The following is a 19,316-nucleotide window of genomic DNA, read 5'->3' on the forward strand; positions in this document are numbered from 1 at the left end:
CCCCCCCTCCCTCTCTCTCCCTCCCTCTCTCTCTCCCTCTCTCTCCCCCTCCCTCTCCCCCTCCCTCTCCCCCTCCCTCCCTCTCTCTCCCCCTCCCTCCCTCTCTCCCCCTCTCTCTCCCTCCCTCTCTCTCTCTCTCTCTCTCTCCTTCTCTCTCTCTCCCTCTCTCCCTCTCCCCCTCTCCCCCTCCCTCTCTCTCCCTCCCTCCCTCTCTCCCCCTCTCTCCTCTGCCCCCACTCATGTTCTCTTTGTCTCTCAAGAGTAAACATTAAAAAAAAAGATTGCATATGTTTTCTTTTAGTTTTATGGTTTCTGGTCTCACATTTAAGTCTGTAATCCACTTTGAGTATTTTTGTGTATGGTAAGAGATTGGTCCAGTCTCATTCTTTTGCATGTAGCTGTCCAGTTTTCCCAGCACCAAAAGACCAGACAGTCTTTTCCCCATTGTATATTCTTGCCTCCTTTGTCGTACATTAATTGACCCTATAAGCGTTTGTTTCTGGGTGGATGCAGTTGTTTTGTTTTGTTTTGTTTTGTTTTTCACTCCTGAGTATCTTACACTACTTTGAGCCCCTTGTCGTCCTCATACTCAGTAGCTCTTTGTGGATGTTAGTGACGGAAATCTTGGAGTTGCCTAGCATTTGTTTTTTCTAGCCTTTGTGGGCCTCGATGTCTGTGGCTCTAAAGTTACAAAGATGAAGAAAGGAGGGGAGAGCCGTCGCTGCCTTGGGACGGTAAGGTCTGGTCGGGCAGCCCACGCTGGCACATGGCAGGCAGCAGTGTCTCTTGCTGGTGTGAAGGGAGATTCCCTCCTGCCCATTAAGAGGCACCCCACAGCTCTGGCTAGGCTGCTGCTTTTCTCAGAGGGTCATGAGAGCGTGCTAATGGCAGCGCAAAGCCCTGACTGGCCCGGTAGCCGGCAGGAACCAGGAGTGCTTAGTTAAATTGCCAGCACATTAAGCTGTAGGGGCCTCTTTCTGAGCCATCAGGATTTCAGGTTTCCCACAAAGCCTAATCTAATGCTCTGGGAGGGGGCAGGGGAGCCAGTCTTTCTGGGGCTGTGCTGGTGGGGGACCTGGCCTGGGAAGTGGCCTTGTCAGGCTTGTTGAGAGGGATGGACCTGTCCCTTTTTAGTGTGTCCTCTCAACTTGGCAGGGGGGCAGAGCTGGGCTCTTTTCCCTCTCTCCCGCTGTAACCTATCCTTTCATGTCCCCAACTCACTTTCTGTGTTAATAGCTTTTTTCCTCTTTTTCTGTCCCTTCTGTTCACCGCCGCTTTCTCTTTCCATGCTCCCTCTTGCTGGGCCTCATTTTCTCTCCATTGTCACTTTGAGGGCTGGCTATTTGAAGTTCCGGGAGTTACAATGCTGTCCCATATGTCCCAGTGACTAGATTTAATTCAGAGGTCCCCAACCTTTTTTTCTGAGGAGGAGCCAACCTTTACTTCCCCACTGGCTTTCAGATAGCATCTTAGCTCGGTTACTGACCAGACTCCCTGAGCTGAGCGGTTGGGTGAGGTGGAGGTGTCTTTTCCCCGCTTGGGGGTCCCAGTGGTGTGGGGAGGGAGTTGTCAGGATTTGCTGGCGTTGTTGGGAGCTATCACAGAAGCTGAGGTCCACCCTTGGGGAGTCCTTCGAGAAGCTGAAATCCTGCGTCCAGGCAGACCTGTGGTTTCTGCAGAGAACCGTATATGAGCAATAAAGGCTGGAAAGGGGGTCCTTGGCGAGGCTATCCTGGAAGCCATGAGACCATTTGCAGCTGTGGATTCTGCTCCGCAGCTGGGGTTTTCCATGTGGCAACTGGAACAGAGTGTTTTCTCACTGGTAGTTTAGATGGTTGTTGGAAGCATGGCTTTCCGTTTAGTGAGTTAGGAGATGGATTCTTTTCTCCTAAAAGCCACGTGGCAGACTTTACCCAAAGATGATCAGCAGGGGTTTTAACTTTTATTGTCAAATATGTGTGGAAATTACATATAACAAGAAAGTACAGTTGAATGAATAATTGTATTCATTAATATAACTGTAATGCGTTCAAGTTTAGAAATAGAACTTTATTTTAAACCCAAATGGGGTAATAGAATGCGTTGTGTTGCAATTTGCTGTTTTGAGTCTGTCGGCGTTTTTCCATATCAGCACATGTAATTCTGCCTCATTCTTAAAGGCCAAATAGCGATGCCGTGGTTTGGAAGTTCCATGGTTTATTTAACCATTCCCACATTGGTGGCCCTTTGGGATGTTATACATCATGTGCGTGCATGCGTGTGTGTGTGTGTGTGAGAGAGAGAGAGAGAGAGAGAGAGAGAGAGGTGTTATATAGCTATTATAAATAAATGCTGTAATATCTGTGGAGGGGGTATGAAGTTGTGTGCATTCAAAAAAAATTTTTTTGCATACCAGAACTAGTATATATCTGTAAGATAAATTCCTAAAGGGTGAACTGCTGGCTCAAAGGATAGGGTGTTGTTACTTATTAAAGGTTTCACTTAAAAACATGCCTTTATTGAAGAATATGTAAGAAAACAGAATCATCACTAGGTAAAAAGAAAGGATGTTTCCTCCAAACGTTAGGGAGGAATGGTATACCGATGCCTAGACAGCTTAGGTAGGCTATTTTAGTTGTCGATAGATATTTTCATGTAGCAATTATTTTTTTAATGGCTGCTTAGTAAGTGTTGATGTTAGATTTTATAGAGCAACAAGTATGGATCCAGCCAGAGATTCTTTATAGAAAGCTTTATACAAAAAAATGTTACCGGGTGATATGTTACCTCTCTGGAGGGGAACTTCTCTAGATTTTCTCGAAGTCTCCCAGGCTGGCTGAATGCTAAAATATGCATACCAAGTTTAATGTTGGAGGGAGGTGAGATTGATTGGCTGTAATATTTTCAAATAATGTTGATAATTATATAATATCCACATAAATATCCACATAGTGATGTGGATAATTAACATGGGGATGACTTTTTAGACTTTATTACTAATGTATCAGGACAAGTTGAATATGCTTACGTCTTTGTGTTATCTTAATGTTGGGGATGGTGGCTTAAAGCACTAACCAGAATGGCATTACCAAACCATGTTGCTAAATAGTTGGCAGGATTTTAGGTTCCTCTCTAGTTTTTGTTTGTATGTCAAATTCTGTGTGAGAAAGGAAAATTAGATGCTGTTTGAAGCTCTTCATTACTCTAGGACAGGGCCTCCAGAGATTGATGATCCACCATTATTTCTTCAACTTTCACATGCCTTTTGATGCCCTTGTTCCGTGAAAGGTGCCATTTCTGAGATACGTGTCATTGTGTCCTCCACAGAGAGGCTGCAGGCCAGAATGTTGACACAAAAGACATGCTCTAATACTCATTCATGGATTATATGAGGGCAGCTCAGGACCTGGTAGAACTGGCGAACAAATGATCCTGAATGAGGTAGGGGATGGCTAATATTTGGGAAATTGACACCAGAATCGGTGTTTGGACAATGATGAAGTAACAGTACAGGTTATATTCTTCCAACCTGCCCCCCAAAGAAAATCAACTTAGGAAATGGTGGCACCGCAAAATGTGTTAGAAATGGTGAGCAAGTTATAAAAGCACAGATCTTGCCCATGTTGTGATGATTAACTCTCACGGGTCTCCCAGCGTTGCTCTATTGTTGGGAGCATCACTACCTTCTTTAAAAGGTCAATCCCCTGCTGTTGCTAGTCCCCGGGGCTCTTGTGTAAAGTTGTCCGTGTCAGGAGTAGGTTGTTCCTAGGCGAAGGCCCATGGTTCTGGAATGCCTGTCCTTGTGGTCTGGGCTCTGGGGTTCAGAGTAGAGGCCATTTGTTGCTTCTCAACTGTGCTCCCTGCCCAGTCACTTTGTTTGCGACACAACTTCCTGTACTGGTGGGGCCATTCCTGCACACTTCTTGCACCTGTTTCAGTAAAATTACAGAACTCATTAAGGTGACTGCCCATAGTGAGTTTTGTCTCGTCTTTATAGCCAAACTATCACTGTACCCTAGCAATTTGGAGAACTTCCAGCATTTTCCATCTGATGCAATAACAGACAAATGGAAAGAGTCATTTTATTTTTACTGTTAGCAGTATCAAAGAGTGAGAGCAAGCCAGCTAGGATTTTTTGCCTCATACCCCTGGTACTGGGATGTCGTGTCCTTAATATTGTTGAATGCTGTTTATCGTTGAATAAACAAATGGTTAGGTTTGCCAACAGTACCAGACAAGCATAAATAAAGTTGGGTGAATCCTTTTACAAGAGGTAATAACTGTAGAAAAGGAAGCTGCAGTGAAATGGAGGTTTATTCTTAGCAAGGCTGTTTGTGAGCTGACCCTTTGGCCTCATCCCATCCTGTCTCCTTTGGCCATAATGAACCCATTCACCTCCTCCAGTGTGCTCAGGTCTTTCTCACAGGCGGTTGTCTCTTACCAGACAGTGAAGGGTGAGTAGTCAGGGATTTCTGTTTATGCTTAACTCTCAATGTGATAATTGCTTCCTCTCAGTAGCTTTCTCTGACTTCCAGGACTTATTGTCTCTACTTTGAGCTTGCTGTGCTAAGTGCTTCCTCCCTCTCAGCTTGGTTTTGTAATTGCTGACATTAATGTCTGCCTCTCTCACTAGCCCCAGTGGAAGTTCTTGCTTACCATTATGTCCCTAGTGCCTGGAACCGCTGGTGCTGGGTCACAGTGAGTGCTTCTGGAAGTATTTGTGGAATGAACAAATGACTATGAATGGAATAAACCAACATGCCAGTGCTAAAACTTAATGAAAACTGTAAGCCTCAGAGGATAGAGCGGCACAAAACCAGTAATTCTAAAGCTTTTTTTAGCCCAACAAACCATACCCAAAATTATGGGTATGAGAATCAAGAAAAAGTGAGGGACCTAGAATATAAATACTCTGTTTACAAAGATCTTGTTAAAAGGCCAACAAATCAAGGAGTTAAAAAAAGGCACACAGAGGAGGTCGTTAGAATAAGATCTGCTCTCATGCTTTAAACTTTAAGACAATTTTATAAATTCTGAAGGAGGATATGTGAGGATGGAGGGATAAGCATGACTTCTGGCTTCGGTGATAAGAATAGTTTCAAGCAAAGAGGTCTGTATGTAAGCAAGAGAATTTTTTCTTCCCATGTCTGATACTCAGCCAAGTGACTTCTTAGTTTGAAGCAGAAAGAAAACATTTAAAGAACTTAAGGACCTGAAGTAGCCTGTGAAAAAAGAATTATAATTACAGAAATGACTACAAAAATTAATGAAGAGCAGATATAAAAGAGGTTACCAACAAGGGTTAAATTAGTAGTAGGAAGGGATATCAGGGTCCTGTGAGTGGATAGATAGGAGGCCTACAGAGGTGTTCTAGCAGTTAAGATGAGCAGCCTGAAAATATTAGAAGGCACTAAGAAAACCTTTTTTTCCCCTGACTATAGAAGTTCCCTTATTAAAACTTTCAGAAATACAAAAGAATATAAGTAACAATTGCCCATAGTTTCAGCACCCAGGGAAAACCACTATAAGTGTGTTTTTTTTTCCTTTTAGCCAAATTTTGTCTGTCTGTTACTGTACAACTTAAAGTGTGAGAATTTTAATGTACAACTCAATGGGTTTTTGTAGTATTCATATAAACATGACTCAGCTCAAGATGTAGAACATTTCTATCATTCCAGAAGGCTCCCTTTGTGCCTCTTCCAGTCAATATCCGTAGATTCCTTTTGGCTGTTCTCAAACCTCATATACATGGAATCTTACAGTGTGAAGTCTGTTGAATCTGGCTCCTTTTATTCATCATCATCTGTGAGATTCATCCACATGTAATATTTGTTCTTTGTTTCTTTCCTTTTCTTTCTTTTTTTTTTTTTTTTTTTTTTTGCTGGACAGTTTTCTGTTGTATATACCACAAGCTATCTGTTGTGCTGTGATGAGCATTTGGACAGTTCCCACTGTGGGGCTATTATAAATACAACTGCTTTGAATGTTCTTATGGACTCAGTACACTTTAGTCCACATCTGAGAGCAGACTTACGGGGTCATAAATACTGATATCAATAATATTTTTTCCATTGGGGCTGTTTAGTTTTTCCAGAGGAAAGTTCTTTACTGTATTCTCTTCAGGGTCAATGCCAGGCTACTAGGCATCTTGTAATTAAAAAATAATAACAACTTTGAAACATACCATTCTTTCCCGTGTGTCTACTTTGTTTGAGGTCTTATCTTACAGGACCACTTTCTGAAAGCATAGTTGCTGGTCTTCTCATTGTATGTCTGAATGCTAATCCTGGGACTTGGAGCTTGTCTGGAATGGGATCGCCACATTGCAGTGTTCAGTGCAGTCTATTAATGGATCTTGGCTGCTGCTTGATTTGAGCTTATTTGAGGCCCTAACTTATCTTTAATAGTACAACTTCCAGTTTACATTTGACCCTTGGTGTAACACCCTCTGGTATAGTAGGGTGTGTATTTCACCTGAGCAAATTTATAAAGGGAAAATGTTTATGGTGCAGAGTTCAGTATCATACCTTAAATTGAAAGCTCATTTGTGTTTTGATTATATTAAGTGTTTTGCACTAGACTGTATCAGTGTTAGCTAGCCTTTGTTTTGTTTTTGCTTTGGTTGGCTTCTGTACAAACTTGGGATTCCCAATTGATTAAGCAAAGTCGTGCTTTTCAAATGCCAGCCCCACGATCTTTGATCTCAGCACAGATGCTGTTTCTGTGGCTTTCCCTTTTACTGGAATTTTTTTAACTTGAAGGAAAATGAAGATAGATGCAGATTTTTATCCCTTTAAGATGACTGTGTGTCTTTAGAACACAGGGACAGAAGGAGGGGGCACGGTAGCTGGAGTGCCTGCGTGGTGTATGCTCTTTATAAGTGCCTCTTGGGATTTCCCCCCTAGACATGAAGTGATTCCTCAGGTAGAAGGAGAAAGGTACATCCCAGAAATGAGGGGGAAACATGATGGAGGGAGGAGAGAGGACACATACATTATTGAGGGTTCCAGGAAGAGAACAGCATGGGGATAATGGGGATAGATGTAAGTAGATAGATCAAGATGAGTCATGAAACATTGAAGTCTGAAGCTGTAATACTTTTATACGCTCTGTTCTTTTTTCCTTCTCACGGGTCGCTGTTCTCAGAACAATGTCTGCAGACTTTGGTCCGGACTTTGCTAGAGTGAGAATGATCATTACTACAGGGTCTTGTTGGACTAATCAAGATAAAATACTGTTTCAATGGGATTAGGCCCTTTCACAGGAGACCCCACTCCCCATATACTGAATTTCTGGAAAGCTTAGTTACGATGACTGTGTTCTTCTGTGACTTAAAAAGTAAATAATGGAATAGCCATTGGGGGGAAAGGGTCAATGAGACTGAGTTCTATTGCAAACAAGCGCTCACTAGGTTTTCCACAGCCTTCTTGGTAGAAGTCTTTGCATTAGGATAAGGCGAAAGCCGTTCCCAGGTCAGAGTGTGATGTCATGTTGGCAGAGAGCAGAGAAGGGAAAGAACTCTAGTTTTTTTCTGAATCCCTGTTAGGCCCCTGGAAAAATAAGAGCCTCTAAAATGAGGGACAGAATGCAGATGTCAAAATAGAGACTCTGGAGCCATTCTGCTTCCATATTATGAAGTTTGAATTTATAATCACCTCCTTCAAGTGACACACTCACCTCCTGCTGGGTTTAAGCCCCTGCTCCTATCTAGCTGTCTGTTTACCACTTTTCTAAAAATCACTCTCCCTATGTCTTCCTTGTTAGTCAGTTGCCCAAGGCATAGGTTTGAGCCTCACTTATCTCCGTACCTCACTACTTAGCACAGTGCCAGGCGGTCAGCACTGTATAACTGTACGCGTGCTTGAATGTCGCTCAGAGGAGTTCATTAGCCTACTATACTATTGGTTCCTAGACCTGGAAGTTCTGTAGAGGTCTAAAAGGTTAGGGTAGGTTTCAGCCTGTTTTCTTTATAAACTGTTATAAAGTCATCTGGAATCCCATTTCTTTTTTCTCTTGCTCTGCTTTTCTGAAGTGCCTGCTTCACCTTAAGGCTGGCTTCCTCAAGGCTCAGAAGCCCTGTCCTTGCCAGACTTAGTGTGTGCCGGAGTTCAGGGAAAAGGGAGGCTGGGAGTGTGTTCGGAGAGCGCCAAGCTCTTAATTTTCAAACCACTTCAGAACCGATCCCAGCGGCCGAGGGATGCCATGTGTGACTGGCTTAGTCCTGGATTCCTTGAACCAATCTTGATCACAAAGGGGAAAGGGTGACCTGGACTGGGTTAGGTAGCCCTGGTCTCACCCTGGAGCTGGTACGGAGGCAAGAATGGATGGATACCTGACTGGAAATGTGACCACTGTTGTGTAGGGGGATGTGATTGTGTGAGATTCATCCTGCCACTGTTGGACCTGCCAAGTCTACTGTTACTTGAATCCGGATTTTCTAGGGAACGTTTATAGTTATTTTGTTCTTTACATATGTGTAAAGTCCCTTACAAATTTATCGATTGTATGTTATGGAGAACAAGTAGTGAAATTATTAAATTTTGAGTATGAGAGTCTTCCTTCTGTTAACTTTTTAATTGGGGATAGAAGACCTCTGAATAGGTAAAAAGTTAAATATCAGTATTGCAGGTGGGTAACAGTGCAAGACAGTAAGATGACAGATAGCACGTTCATCCAGAATATGTACTTTGCATTCCCCAGTGATACTTTTAATCTGAAGTCCTTGGAATGTCAGGCACTGCAAGGGTTGCAGGGTTGATGGAGAGGAGATACGGCCCACCAGACTTCAAGCCCAGTCATGAGAATGGTTAACGAGCGTTTTGGGGGCTGGGAAGCAATGGCCTGTCTCACAGAAGCAAACCACCAAGAACAGGAACCTATACACACAAATGTGAGGGTTCCTGGTGAGCCCTCCAGGGTCCTGGGAGCCTGGATGGTCTGAGGAGATGCTCAGCATCCTGTGTGGAGAGCTCTGCCCTCAGTCCAGTGAAGCCTGGACACACCGTTCAACTGCTGAGAGCTGTGGGTCTTTGGTGGGTCATTGCCGAAGTGCTTCTTGTTAGAGGATCCAGTGTGGCCCAGCCCTGGTTGGGCTGGTTCAGCCTCCACTGGTCTGACTCAAGATTAGTGCCCTTAGACTTTCTGCCTTCTTCCTAGAGCTATGTATGCAGCCATATTTGTGGACATTTGAGAGAATTAAAAAAAAAAAATCCTATTCTTGTACCAGGCATCATGCTAAGCTCCAGGGTCATAGTGATGATCCAAAGGTGACCTGATCCCTGCTGTCACAGCCTATGCCTAGTGAGGAAGGCAGGCAGAAGGCATATAACCAGGTACATAAGCTAATTAGTCAATTGTGGGAATGGTGAGAAAGAAACAATGGGCAAAACTGAAGGTTTACAAGAGGTTTGAGATCCTTTAAGGGATTTTGTAAATTTATTCTTGGGTTGAAGTTTTTTTCCTAATGATTTCCATGGATTAGGTGAGAATAATTTTCATTGTTTGTCTCTTAGGTACATTCTGCAGGTCCCCGATGAACCCAGGGAACCCTCCACCGTATCCGGGCCCTGGTCCGACGGCCCCGTACCCACCTTATCCACAACAACCAATGGGACCAGAGGGCTACCCTCCAGGACCTATGGGGGGACCCTACCCACCTCCTCAGGGTTACCCCTACCAAGGATACCCACAGTATGGCTGGCAGGGCGGACCTCAGGAGCCTCCTAAAACCACAGGTACTGGGAGTTGGGTATGTGTATATGTGTATGTGGGTGTGCATGTGCACAGTCCCATGTCATCAAAGGAAATGTTTGCATGTTTTCTTTGGCAGAGAAGGCACGCTAGCCTTTGTGTGCTGTGGTTGACGTTCCCAAGGCTTGGTGACCGCTTAAGGTAGCTTCTAACTCCTGAGAAGGACTTCTTTCTCAGGAGGCCTGCATCCGTTCTTTCCACTTCCTCTATGTCTCTTATCCCTGTGGGGCTGATGACTTCCTGGTCGATGTGTTTTCTGATGGCCCCTTTTGGGGTACCGGTGGCGGAAAGTACTGATTGGGTTCTTGCCCTGACACCCAGTTTCGTATTTTAGATTTGGCCTGCTGGGATTATTTTCTCTCTTGGTTTGTTGACCTCCAAGTCATCCTCTTGTCCCTACTCTTGGGTTGATGTTCTTTGCTTAAATGTTTTCATAATTCTCATGGGGCGCCTGGGTGGCGCAGTCGGTTAAGCGTCCGACTTCAGCCAGGTCATGATCTCGCGGTCCGTGGGTTCGAGCCCCGCGTCGGGCTCTGGGCTGATGGCTCAGAGCCTGGAGCCTGTTTCCGATTCTGTGTCTCCCTCTCTCTCTGCCCCTCCCCCGTTCATGCTCTGTCTCTCTCTGTCCCAAAAATAAACGTTGAAAAAAATTAAAAAAAAAAATAATAAAAAAAATAAATGTTTTCATAATTCTCTTGAACTTGCTAGCTGAGTTTTCAGCAGGACTATGAGTCCTTGTGCGCTAGAACAGTGCTACTCAAAGCTGACTCTGCAGATAAGTGCCAGTCTGTGAATGTGATAAGTACAGAAAGTACGAGTAAACAGAAGAACTTGTAGAGTAATTTGACATTGCTGTGACATTCAAGCAGGTGATCTTGCATTTTACAATACGTCTCAATCTGTGGTGGATTAGAATGGACACGTCTTGAGAAGCACTGTGCTAGATGTCTTGGTGACTGTCAGAACTGTTGTATGACCTTCTGGTTTGCTCTTTTACAGTGCCTTCAGCTTTTTAGATTAGCTAATTCTTAATGAGTGCTTGTGTGCCAAGTGGTCTCTTAAGAGCTTTATGTACATTAACATTTAATTCTTGGAACAATCTTATGAGGTTGTTCCCATTTTACAGTGAAGCCATTGAGTCACAGAGTGGCATACGGACTTGGCCAGCTAGAAGGGGCAGATTCCAGATTCGAATCCTGATGGTTTGGCTTTGGAATCTGTGCCTATAACTTTTTTCTCCAGCTGGATGATTTTAGATTTATCTATAACTGCAGGTACATCCTTCAGCTGAAGTGAAAGTGTGTAGTCCATTCTGTCAACAGCTTCTGTGTAGAAACTGTTTCTGATTCAAAGGAGGGAGGTCTTCTTAGTTATTCTTAATCTGTGTCTGGTAATCAGTAAGGACTTAATAAAGGTGTGTTGAATGGGTAGGTAGCTGGGTAGATAGCTAAGCAGAATCTAAGTCTGTTTATGGTTCAGAATTTTGTTTTTTGTTTTTTGTTTGTTTTACAGTAGAAATTGTAGTAAAAATATCTTTTGTTTTTCTTTGTTGGGAAACCAGTTTTTTGAAAACCATGTGATTGGAGGTGACAGGTGCTTGTGGGAATGAGGCTTACCAAGGAGTATACTTGCAATACATTTGGGGTCTCCTGGGATGATATTTAATGGTAACAACTGTAACAACTAGTATTTCTGAAGCCTAGTACCTAGTACTGGCCTCATGTAACTTTCACAAGAGCCCTATAGCTTTGGTCCCATGTTACAGAGGTAGAATCTGAGGCTTGGAGAGGTTGTGTGTCAGTTATCCCTCATATAACATACCACCCCAAAACTCAGTGGCTTAAAACAACAATGACTTATTCTCATGATTCTGTGAGTTGGCTTCCTATGATCTCTCCTGGGGTCACTTAATTCAGCTGTCAGCCTGGTTGGGGCTGGTATGTCCCAGATGCCTTCATTCACATGAGTAGGGCCCTGGTTTACTTCCACGAGGCCCCTCTCTACCTGTTGTCTCTCATCTACCCTGGCTTGTTTGCATGGTGGTTAGCTTCTAAGGGGGTGAGTGTACGATCTTGCCAGCCTTTTCATGTCTAGGCCCAGAAGTGGTCCACCATCACTTACCCATATTCTTTTGTTCAAAGCAAGTCACAAGGCTGGCTGGATTCGATAGGAGGGGAAATAGATGTCATCGATACCCTGCCCCCCGCCCCCCCGATTTGGTAACAACTTTATTGAGAGATATAGTCGGGAGTTGTATGACCATCACCGCTAATTCCAGAACATTTCATCACCCCAAAGAAAGCCATATCCTTTAGCAATCACTCCCATTTCCTTAACCTTCCCCCTCCATACATCTATTTTATCTCTGTAGATTTGTCTGTTCTGGACATTTCTTATAAAATGAATCCTATAATATGGCCTTTTATGACTGGCTCTTTCACTTAGTGTAACGTGTTAAAGGCTCCTCCGCTTGTGTCAGTACTCCATTCTTTGTGTTGCCAAATAACACCCCATTGTCTGGATATATCACATTTTCTTTATCCATTCATGCTTGGGTTTCTACTGTTTGTGATGAATAGTAAGTCATGGCTATTATAAACATTCATGTAAATTAAACTCTGTCTCAGGAGGAACAGCATGTGAATGTAGAGCAGGAGGAATTGTTGGTGACCATCTTGGCAGACGGTTTACCGCTTTCCACTCTGTACCCAGCAGTTTACGTCTTCCCCAGCCCTCCCCATGTACAAAATACATCCATCCCTTCCAAGACCAGCAGGTGGCTCATCAGTCATTACATCCACTTCAAGTCAAGGGTGTCATCATCTGCTATCTGTAAGTAGACGGGGCCTCTCACCTGCCACGCTGCTCCTGTGACTGCCCACCCTGCATTTCTGCTCTGCCCCAGCCTGCACACCTCAGAGGTGAAACAAAATGTCACTCCTCTATGAAGCTTCCCCTTTGGTATCCCACCTCTATGGTAGAAGTAACCAATCCCATGTGCTTCAGCTGCAGCCTATACAGACTTCTTTCAGAGCACCTCCTCTCTGAATTAAGTTAATTATTGTGTTCTTCTAGTTTATGTCCTTAATGTCTGAATTCAGTCAACTTAGCTGGTGCTGTCTTAGTGCAGGCTTTCAGCATTTGTGTTACGTTTCACCAAGGTTCTTAAGACTGCAAGTGACAGCATCTCAGCCTTAAAAATTAACCAACAGTAGAGCGTTGCCAGAGACCTGAGTAGAGGCTGCAAAATGACAGATAGTGACCAACACAGACACAAAAAAGGGACTCTGAGAGGACAGGGATGACACAAGGAACAAAAAACCTGTGAGAAAAAGGGGGGAAAATATCTCTAATAGCCTTAGATATGTGGGAAGATAAATCTTAATGAAATAAGAGCAGGGATGCTATATAAAAAGGAACTCAGGAAACAAAAGCATTTAGCCAAGAAGACTGTGAAACCAACCTCAGCCCAAGGAATAGGTCCAAAAGACTCATTCAGATAGCTAGATCTTGCCAAACCAGAATTGAAGGCTTTTTGCCACAGGTGAAAGGTTGACATAGTGCTATGTAACAACCACCCCAAGTTAGAGATTCTGTAATTTGGAAAGGGCTTGGTTGGAAATCCCTGCTCCCCATGGCATCTCCTGGGGCTGGAACATAGATGATAATCGAGGCCCTTGGTTGGCTATGAGATTTATGAACTCTCCTCTTGGCTCTATACAGCATGCCTAAAGGGGTGCTCTTGGGTTGGCTTGCATCTGCAGTACAGAGAAGCCGTGTGGTTTTGTAGAAGCTTCAGAAGGGAGAGGGTTGTGGGAGCGTGATGGCAATCTGACTGCAGTCAGAGGGGGAGTCAGAAGATACCCACACTTAGACGCTACTGTCTTTACGTGTGTTCCTAACCAGTGCACTTCTTCACTCCTATGGGCTTTGTTTCACACTCTTATTTCCCTTGAAAGTTTCATTTAAGTTCAGCCATATTCTGTCAACTGTTGCTGTTTTGGTGAAATCTTGTACTTCCGGTTCCTTATAACAAATAATTGCTCTTCCAAATACCAAAAAAACCCCACAGAACCCCGCATCTGATGTCTCTCTTTCCCTCTTTTCCTCCACTTGGCCCCTCAGTGGGACTAAGTTGGGCATCCTGACAACACAGTGGCCTCAGGAAGTAGGACTCCTTCAGTGTCCGTGGGCAAAAAAAGAAAAAAAGGAAACAGACTTTAGTTAATTTCTAGTTTTGAAACAGTTGAGGACTTAAAAAAAGGATGCAGAAATAGTACAAATGATTTCACCCAGATTTCCCCAAACCTTACATCACTACCATGTAACGATCCTTCCCAGGCCCGGAAGACTCACAACAGCACTTGGATCCCGCTCCATGGCCCAAGCAGCCGTGGGTCTGTGTAGGTGGGATTCAAGGGGGGTGAGACAGAGTTCAGTGCTTGGGAGGACAGTGGCAAAGCCACACTGCAGAATGGCATATGTGTTGGGGGACCTTTGCAAGCCCTACAGCAAGTCCCAGTGGTGATAGGTAGACTCCAGTGAGGCAGTCTAACTAACAAAACTGCTGGTAGGCTCTTGTTGACCGTGCCATAGTTACAGAATTGTTCAAAGTGAAAATTTAAACAAAACAATATCTCCAGTCTTAGAAAATCGATTTAAGGAAGATTTCTGTGAATTGGTGAGAAAGTCGTGAAAGAAGACATTTTAAAATGCTGCCACCAAAATCAAAATGACACCCCCTAAGATACCTCAGATCATCAGCAGTGGAGGTCCTCAGGTGCTCGCCCGGTTACTCACCTTCCAAGCTCATGGCAGACCTTGGAGTCTCATGTGGTCCTTTCTGCTTAGCCCTAATGTGACCTCACAATCCTCCTTACCACAGTGTCCTAGGCAGTGGCTGTGAATAGGCTTGAATCCAGTTGAATTGGATGAGATGAAGCCTCTTAACCATTCCTTGTGAGCTAACCTCCTCCTTTTAGAGAGATTTAAACCAAAGCCCAGAGAGGTTTAGTGACTTCCCCAGGGTCAGCGAGTTCAAGAAGGATGTAGTCGTGATTCCAAGCTAAGTGCTTTTCCTCATTTCATCCTAGTGCTATGGGCCCGCATGTTCCACAGCAGTTCTCAGACTCCCACGTCAGAAAATACCTACCTTTGCATCCCATTCCATACTCCCCCGCTGCCACCCCAGCCACCACAAACAAACACAAAAACCTGGTGGTTTAGGGCAGGGCACCAGATTCCTAGTAGTAGGTGGAGACAAAGTGGATTATGATTAATCTGGATTCAGATCCCCTTATTAACACCAGGACCTGGGCAGGTTACTTAACCGCGGTGATCTTTGCATGCCTGCCTCCCCTTGCAAGCGTTCCAGAGGCTTTCTCTCCTTCATCTCTGCCTCCCACAGCACCTAGAGAAGTGCTGCCACGTAGTATGTGCTCAGTAAATGTGTGTTGGTGGAATGGAAATGCCACCATTTCGAAAGGTGGTTGTGAATTCAGGAGTTGTCTGGGTCCCTTTCCCTCTGCGCTCCTTCCCATGCTATTTACCTCTTGTGAATCCAGATATTGGGATTTTATACATGTTCTTCTGGGTTAGGACTGTGATATCAGGCAAGGTATTGATTTAAAATGAAAGAAATTCTATTACAGCAGAGTCTTTGGGATGTCCCCATGGAGTTCAAAAGCCCAATTGGCCTTTGAACTGGGTTTCTAGGCCTGCAAATCAGGAACTGAAAGTGACCTTGGTACAGTTCTTTGTAATTTGAAGATGCAAAAGGAGAGTGTCTGTTCCAGGAGTGCCCTACTGGGTCATTGGCCAACCAACTAGAAGTTCAAAGTGGCCTCTCCTTTAGTCCAAGGTCAGCAGTTGGGGGGAGGGTGGTGATAGAATGGCATATTTCTCCTTGTGGATGCTCTTCTTGGTGTCTGACACTGCTCTCATCAGTCATTGTGAGGATAGAAGAGGAAGGAATTTAATGGTCTGGCATCTCTGGCTAATTGGCTTCAGGTGTGGAATTACAGCCTGGCTTGTTGGAGCCTTTTATGCCTTTTTTCATCAGAAACTCCGATCGGGCGTTTTCATTGCCCTGGGAAGCTTTTCCAGCATAAAGTCCAGCTCAGAGCCGCCTTTGCCAGGTATCAGATGACAGAATGTCCCAGCGAGGGCGCTGCCCGGTGCCACCAAAAGCAGCGCTGGCTTAGGAATCTAGGTGGAGTGTCTCTCATTTCCGGGGCTTCAGGTTTTTTTCTGTAAAGCTGGGATGACAGGACTGTGATGTAGAATAAAGTAATACGCCTTGTACAGTTTATGGCACGTTTGTGGGCAGAGAGGAAGTTTAGTTTTCTCCTTCAGCCCACGTAAATTTTCTGAATTTTTGCTTATGGGTGGATGGGGGTGGTGAAGACAGGAAGCCTTCAGGGGCGAGGTGGGAAAGCCAATTGCTGAGTGTCACTTGGGTCTCCCCTGAGCATCCCCACTGGCCTGAGGCACCTGGGACAACTCCTGAGTCGCCCTCTGCAGTCATGGCCACATGGCCGGTCTCCCTCCCTGATCTCGCTCCTGCTGTCTGCTTTCTGTTTGTTCAGACTCCCTAATTGCTTTCCATGTCACTCAGAGTAAAAGCCAGAGACCTTCCAGTGACCAGCAAGGCCCTCTCAGAGCCAGCTGCCCCCTGCACCCTCTGCCCCGCCCTCTCCGGCTGTCCGTTCACTCACCAGGTCCACTCCCCTCCAGGGCTTTGCCTTTTCTCAGAAATCTAAAGGAATATGTTCTCATTTCTCGTAGTCTGCAGGCACGTAGTCATAGAGGCCGTCCAGCTGCCTCCCTTCACCCTTTGCCTAAACGGGCACCCCACCCGGGCACTCTCTATCCCTGTTCTCATCTCCTTTCCCTATGTAGTACTATTATGTGTTCCTTGGCTGCCTGTCTCCTCCTGCCGGAATAGAAGTTCCTTTATACATACATATATGTACGGCCCCTTTGTGTGTTAGGTTCACTCCTCAAATAGTTCCTACTATTTGTGGAATGATCGACCATCCTCTTCCCCCCTAATATCCTCTACCTGCTCAGGTGTCTTATGAGTCATTCTCCTTTAGGCCTTACCTGGGGTTCTTTTAGTCCTCGTCTGGGGAGAATCCTGGGAGTGGTCCCGAGAGCTGCTGTGTGCCGGGCCTGGTGCTGAACGTTGTATATCCTTTATTGTTTAATTGGCCTGACCGCTCTGGGAGGTGGGTCCTTTCAAAGGAGGGGTTTTGCCAAGGTCGGAGCTAGTGAGTGGTGGGGCATTCTCATACTCACTTTCACTGGGGCCTGTCTCTGCTTCACCGGCTCTGCCTGAGGAGAGGTGGTCCGCGCCAGTGGGCTCTGCTCTGCTGCTGCCTTCAGCGCCTGAGGTCTGCGCTCGGAGTACTTGGTGCCTCTTTTGTGCTTCTTCCTTGTTGGTCTCCTGTTTATCTTGGCCTCCTGGTTCTTCGTGGCAAGAGTTGGCTGCCTTACAAAACGCTCCTTTACATCTTATCCTCAGTTTCTCTTTGTTTAGCCCATTTAACCTTTGTCCTTCCTCTCACATCTCTTAGCCCATAGCCTGGGTAATTCGTTTGAGTCTTCTGATGCCCAAATGGTGTTCGCATGGAATTCCTTAGAATGCCCTTGTGTTTCACATGGGACTGGGCCAGCGTCTTTAAGACTCGAGCCAGGCCAGGGTTGCCTAGGTGGCTCAGTCGGTTGAGTGTCCAACTCTTCACTTTGGCTCAGTTCATGATCTCATGGTTTTTGGGATCTAGCCCCATACTGGGTTCTGTGCTGACAGCGTGGAGTCTGTTTGGGATTCTCTCTCCTTGTCTCTCTGCCCTTGTTCCGCTCATACCCTCTCTGTCAAAATAAGTAAACTTAAAAAAAAATTAGCCAGGCCTGTCATAATTGAGAAGCTGTGGTTTCTGACCCAGGAAGTGGGCTTAGTCACATATACTCTTTGCTGTGAAGAAGAGACAGATCCAGTGGCCAGAAGGATGGTGGCCTCTAGAGAGAGAGAGAGAGAGAGAGAGAGAGAGAGAGAGAGAGAGAGGAGGAGGAAGATGGACAAGGAAGGAGTAGGAGATGGACACAGTTCGTTTCCCAGACCCAGCACAGTAGCTGGTCGTGGGACTTGAGAAAGATCTCCTGACAGAATGAATCCCCAGGCCCTGTGCAGATGAAAGTGCACACCTGGAGATGGGAGTTGACTGTGGCCTGATGCAGCCTGAACACGGCCCCTCAACTAAGGGAAGATGGGCTCCTTTTGGGGTCCCCCTGGTATTTGTGGCTCTTGACAAGGGCTCTGACATCAACTATTTCTCTCGGCCATCTTGAGGGTCTCTTTTCCCTCCTCAGAGATGGCATGGGCCTTTATGGCTCATTGGCCTGAGAACTTGTTGAGCCTTGCTTTGGAGGAGAAGCTGTTCCTTCTCTTTGCAGTGTTCTGATGGCTTCCATTTAGGTTGCAGGCTTTGCTACTGGCTTGGGTTTCTGTGTGAGAGGCCAGAGGTTTTGATTTCACTGAGGGTAAAGAGGTTTTGGTGGCAGCAGTTTCCTCCCCTAACCCTTGGGCATGGCGGAGTAGGAACTACACAAGGTGAGGGTTTCAACATTTCTTTCTCCCTCCTTAATGGTTTGGTATTATTCTTAGAATAAAGGCCAGGATTCCAAAAGGCTTGAGGTCGTTCATGTTCTGGCCCTGCTACCAGATTCCAGTTCATTTCCTCAGCCTCGCCAGGCCTCTCTTCCCACGTAGCTTTCGTAAATGGTATTTCCTCTGTATGACTGTGAAAAGTCTTGACGCCTCTCTTGGCTCAAGTAACCTTTATTAAATCCTTCCCATCTTGCTCATGTGGCACTTGAGAGACGTCGAGTGCTACTTTCCACCCCCTAGTCTGGGTCAGCTTTCTGTCCTCCACTGGTTTGTAATTTTTTTATCTTAGCTGTAGTTATAGAATTAAGGTCTTCCACGATAGCAGAGACTTTGTCTAATTTGACTATTTGAGTCCCCAGTAATTGCTTATTGACTGATGAAAGATGAAGAGGAGTTTAGAGAGAGGCAGGAGAGGGAACAGGTAAGACTCTGGAATGAGCTTTTTCAAGTTTTTCACCTTTGGGCTTGAATTTGCAGAAAAGACTTTGCACTTCCTTTCCCTTCCCTCGTGTTGTTTGTTTGTTTGTTTGTTTGTTTATTGCCTTTTAGAGAGAGCCCGCAGGAGTGAGAGAGGCAGAGGGAGAGAGAGAGAGCATCTTAAGCAGGCTTCACACTCAGCATGGAGCCCAACCTGGGGTGGACCTCACAACCTGAGATCATGACCTGAGCCAAAATCAAGAGTTAGCCACTCAACTGACTGAGTCACCCAGGCACTACCCGAGCAGAAAATTCATTGTGTAGCAGGGGGTGGAGCTCCGTTAACAATACTTGCTATCAGCTATGGGAATGATCACAACTGAGAGGTGGAGCGTTCAGTCATTTTTGCTTCCGTGAGTGCTGGCCCTCACTTCTTCGCTGGTCCCTAAACATAGTAACAACTCACATACAAAACAATTTTTTAAATTCCGGTCATAGTCCA

At 45.2% G+C, this 19,316-nt stretch overlaps 1 protein-coding gene and 1 long non-coding RNA gene across 6 annotated transcripts in view; one reads left to right on the plus strand and one right to left on the minus strand.

Annotated features, from left to right (window-relative positions):
* The window catches only part of CYSTM1 (cysteine rich transmembrane module containing 1), an 82,634-nt gene that overhangs the window by 28,609 nt on the left and 34,709 nt on the right, over window positions 1–19,316 (plus strand). For 4 of the 5 annotated variants that reach the window (XM_040444664.1, XM_040444667.1, XM_040444666.1 and 1 more), the window contains exon 2: window positions 9,492–9,713. In XM_040444664.1, the coding sequence (XP_040300598.1) occupies window positions 9,492–9,713 (222 nt within the window). Of the gene's footprint in view, window positions 1–9,220; window positions 9,312–9,491; window positions 9,714–19,316 lie in introns of those variants that run through there. The other variant, XM_040444668.1, reaches the window with a different exon arrangement.
* LOC121010804 (uncharacterized) lies at window positions 13,407–14,926 on the minus strand. The gene is made up of 2 exons (XR_005781375.1): window positions 14,530–14,926; window positions 13,407–13,906 (listed from the first exon to the last, which is right to left on the minus strand). It is a non-coding gene; the product is annotated as an uncharacterized LOC121010804 (long non-coding RNA).

This window comes from Herpailurus yagouaroundi, unplaced genomic scaffold (genome assembly GCF_014898765.1).
Source record: "Herpailurus yagouaroundi ecotype Mexico unplaced genomic scaffold, PumYag 192, whole genome shotgun sequence".
Taxonomy (NCBI): Eukaryota; Metazoa; Chordata; class Mammalia; order Carnivora; family Felidae; genus Herpailurus; species Herpailurus yagouaroundi.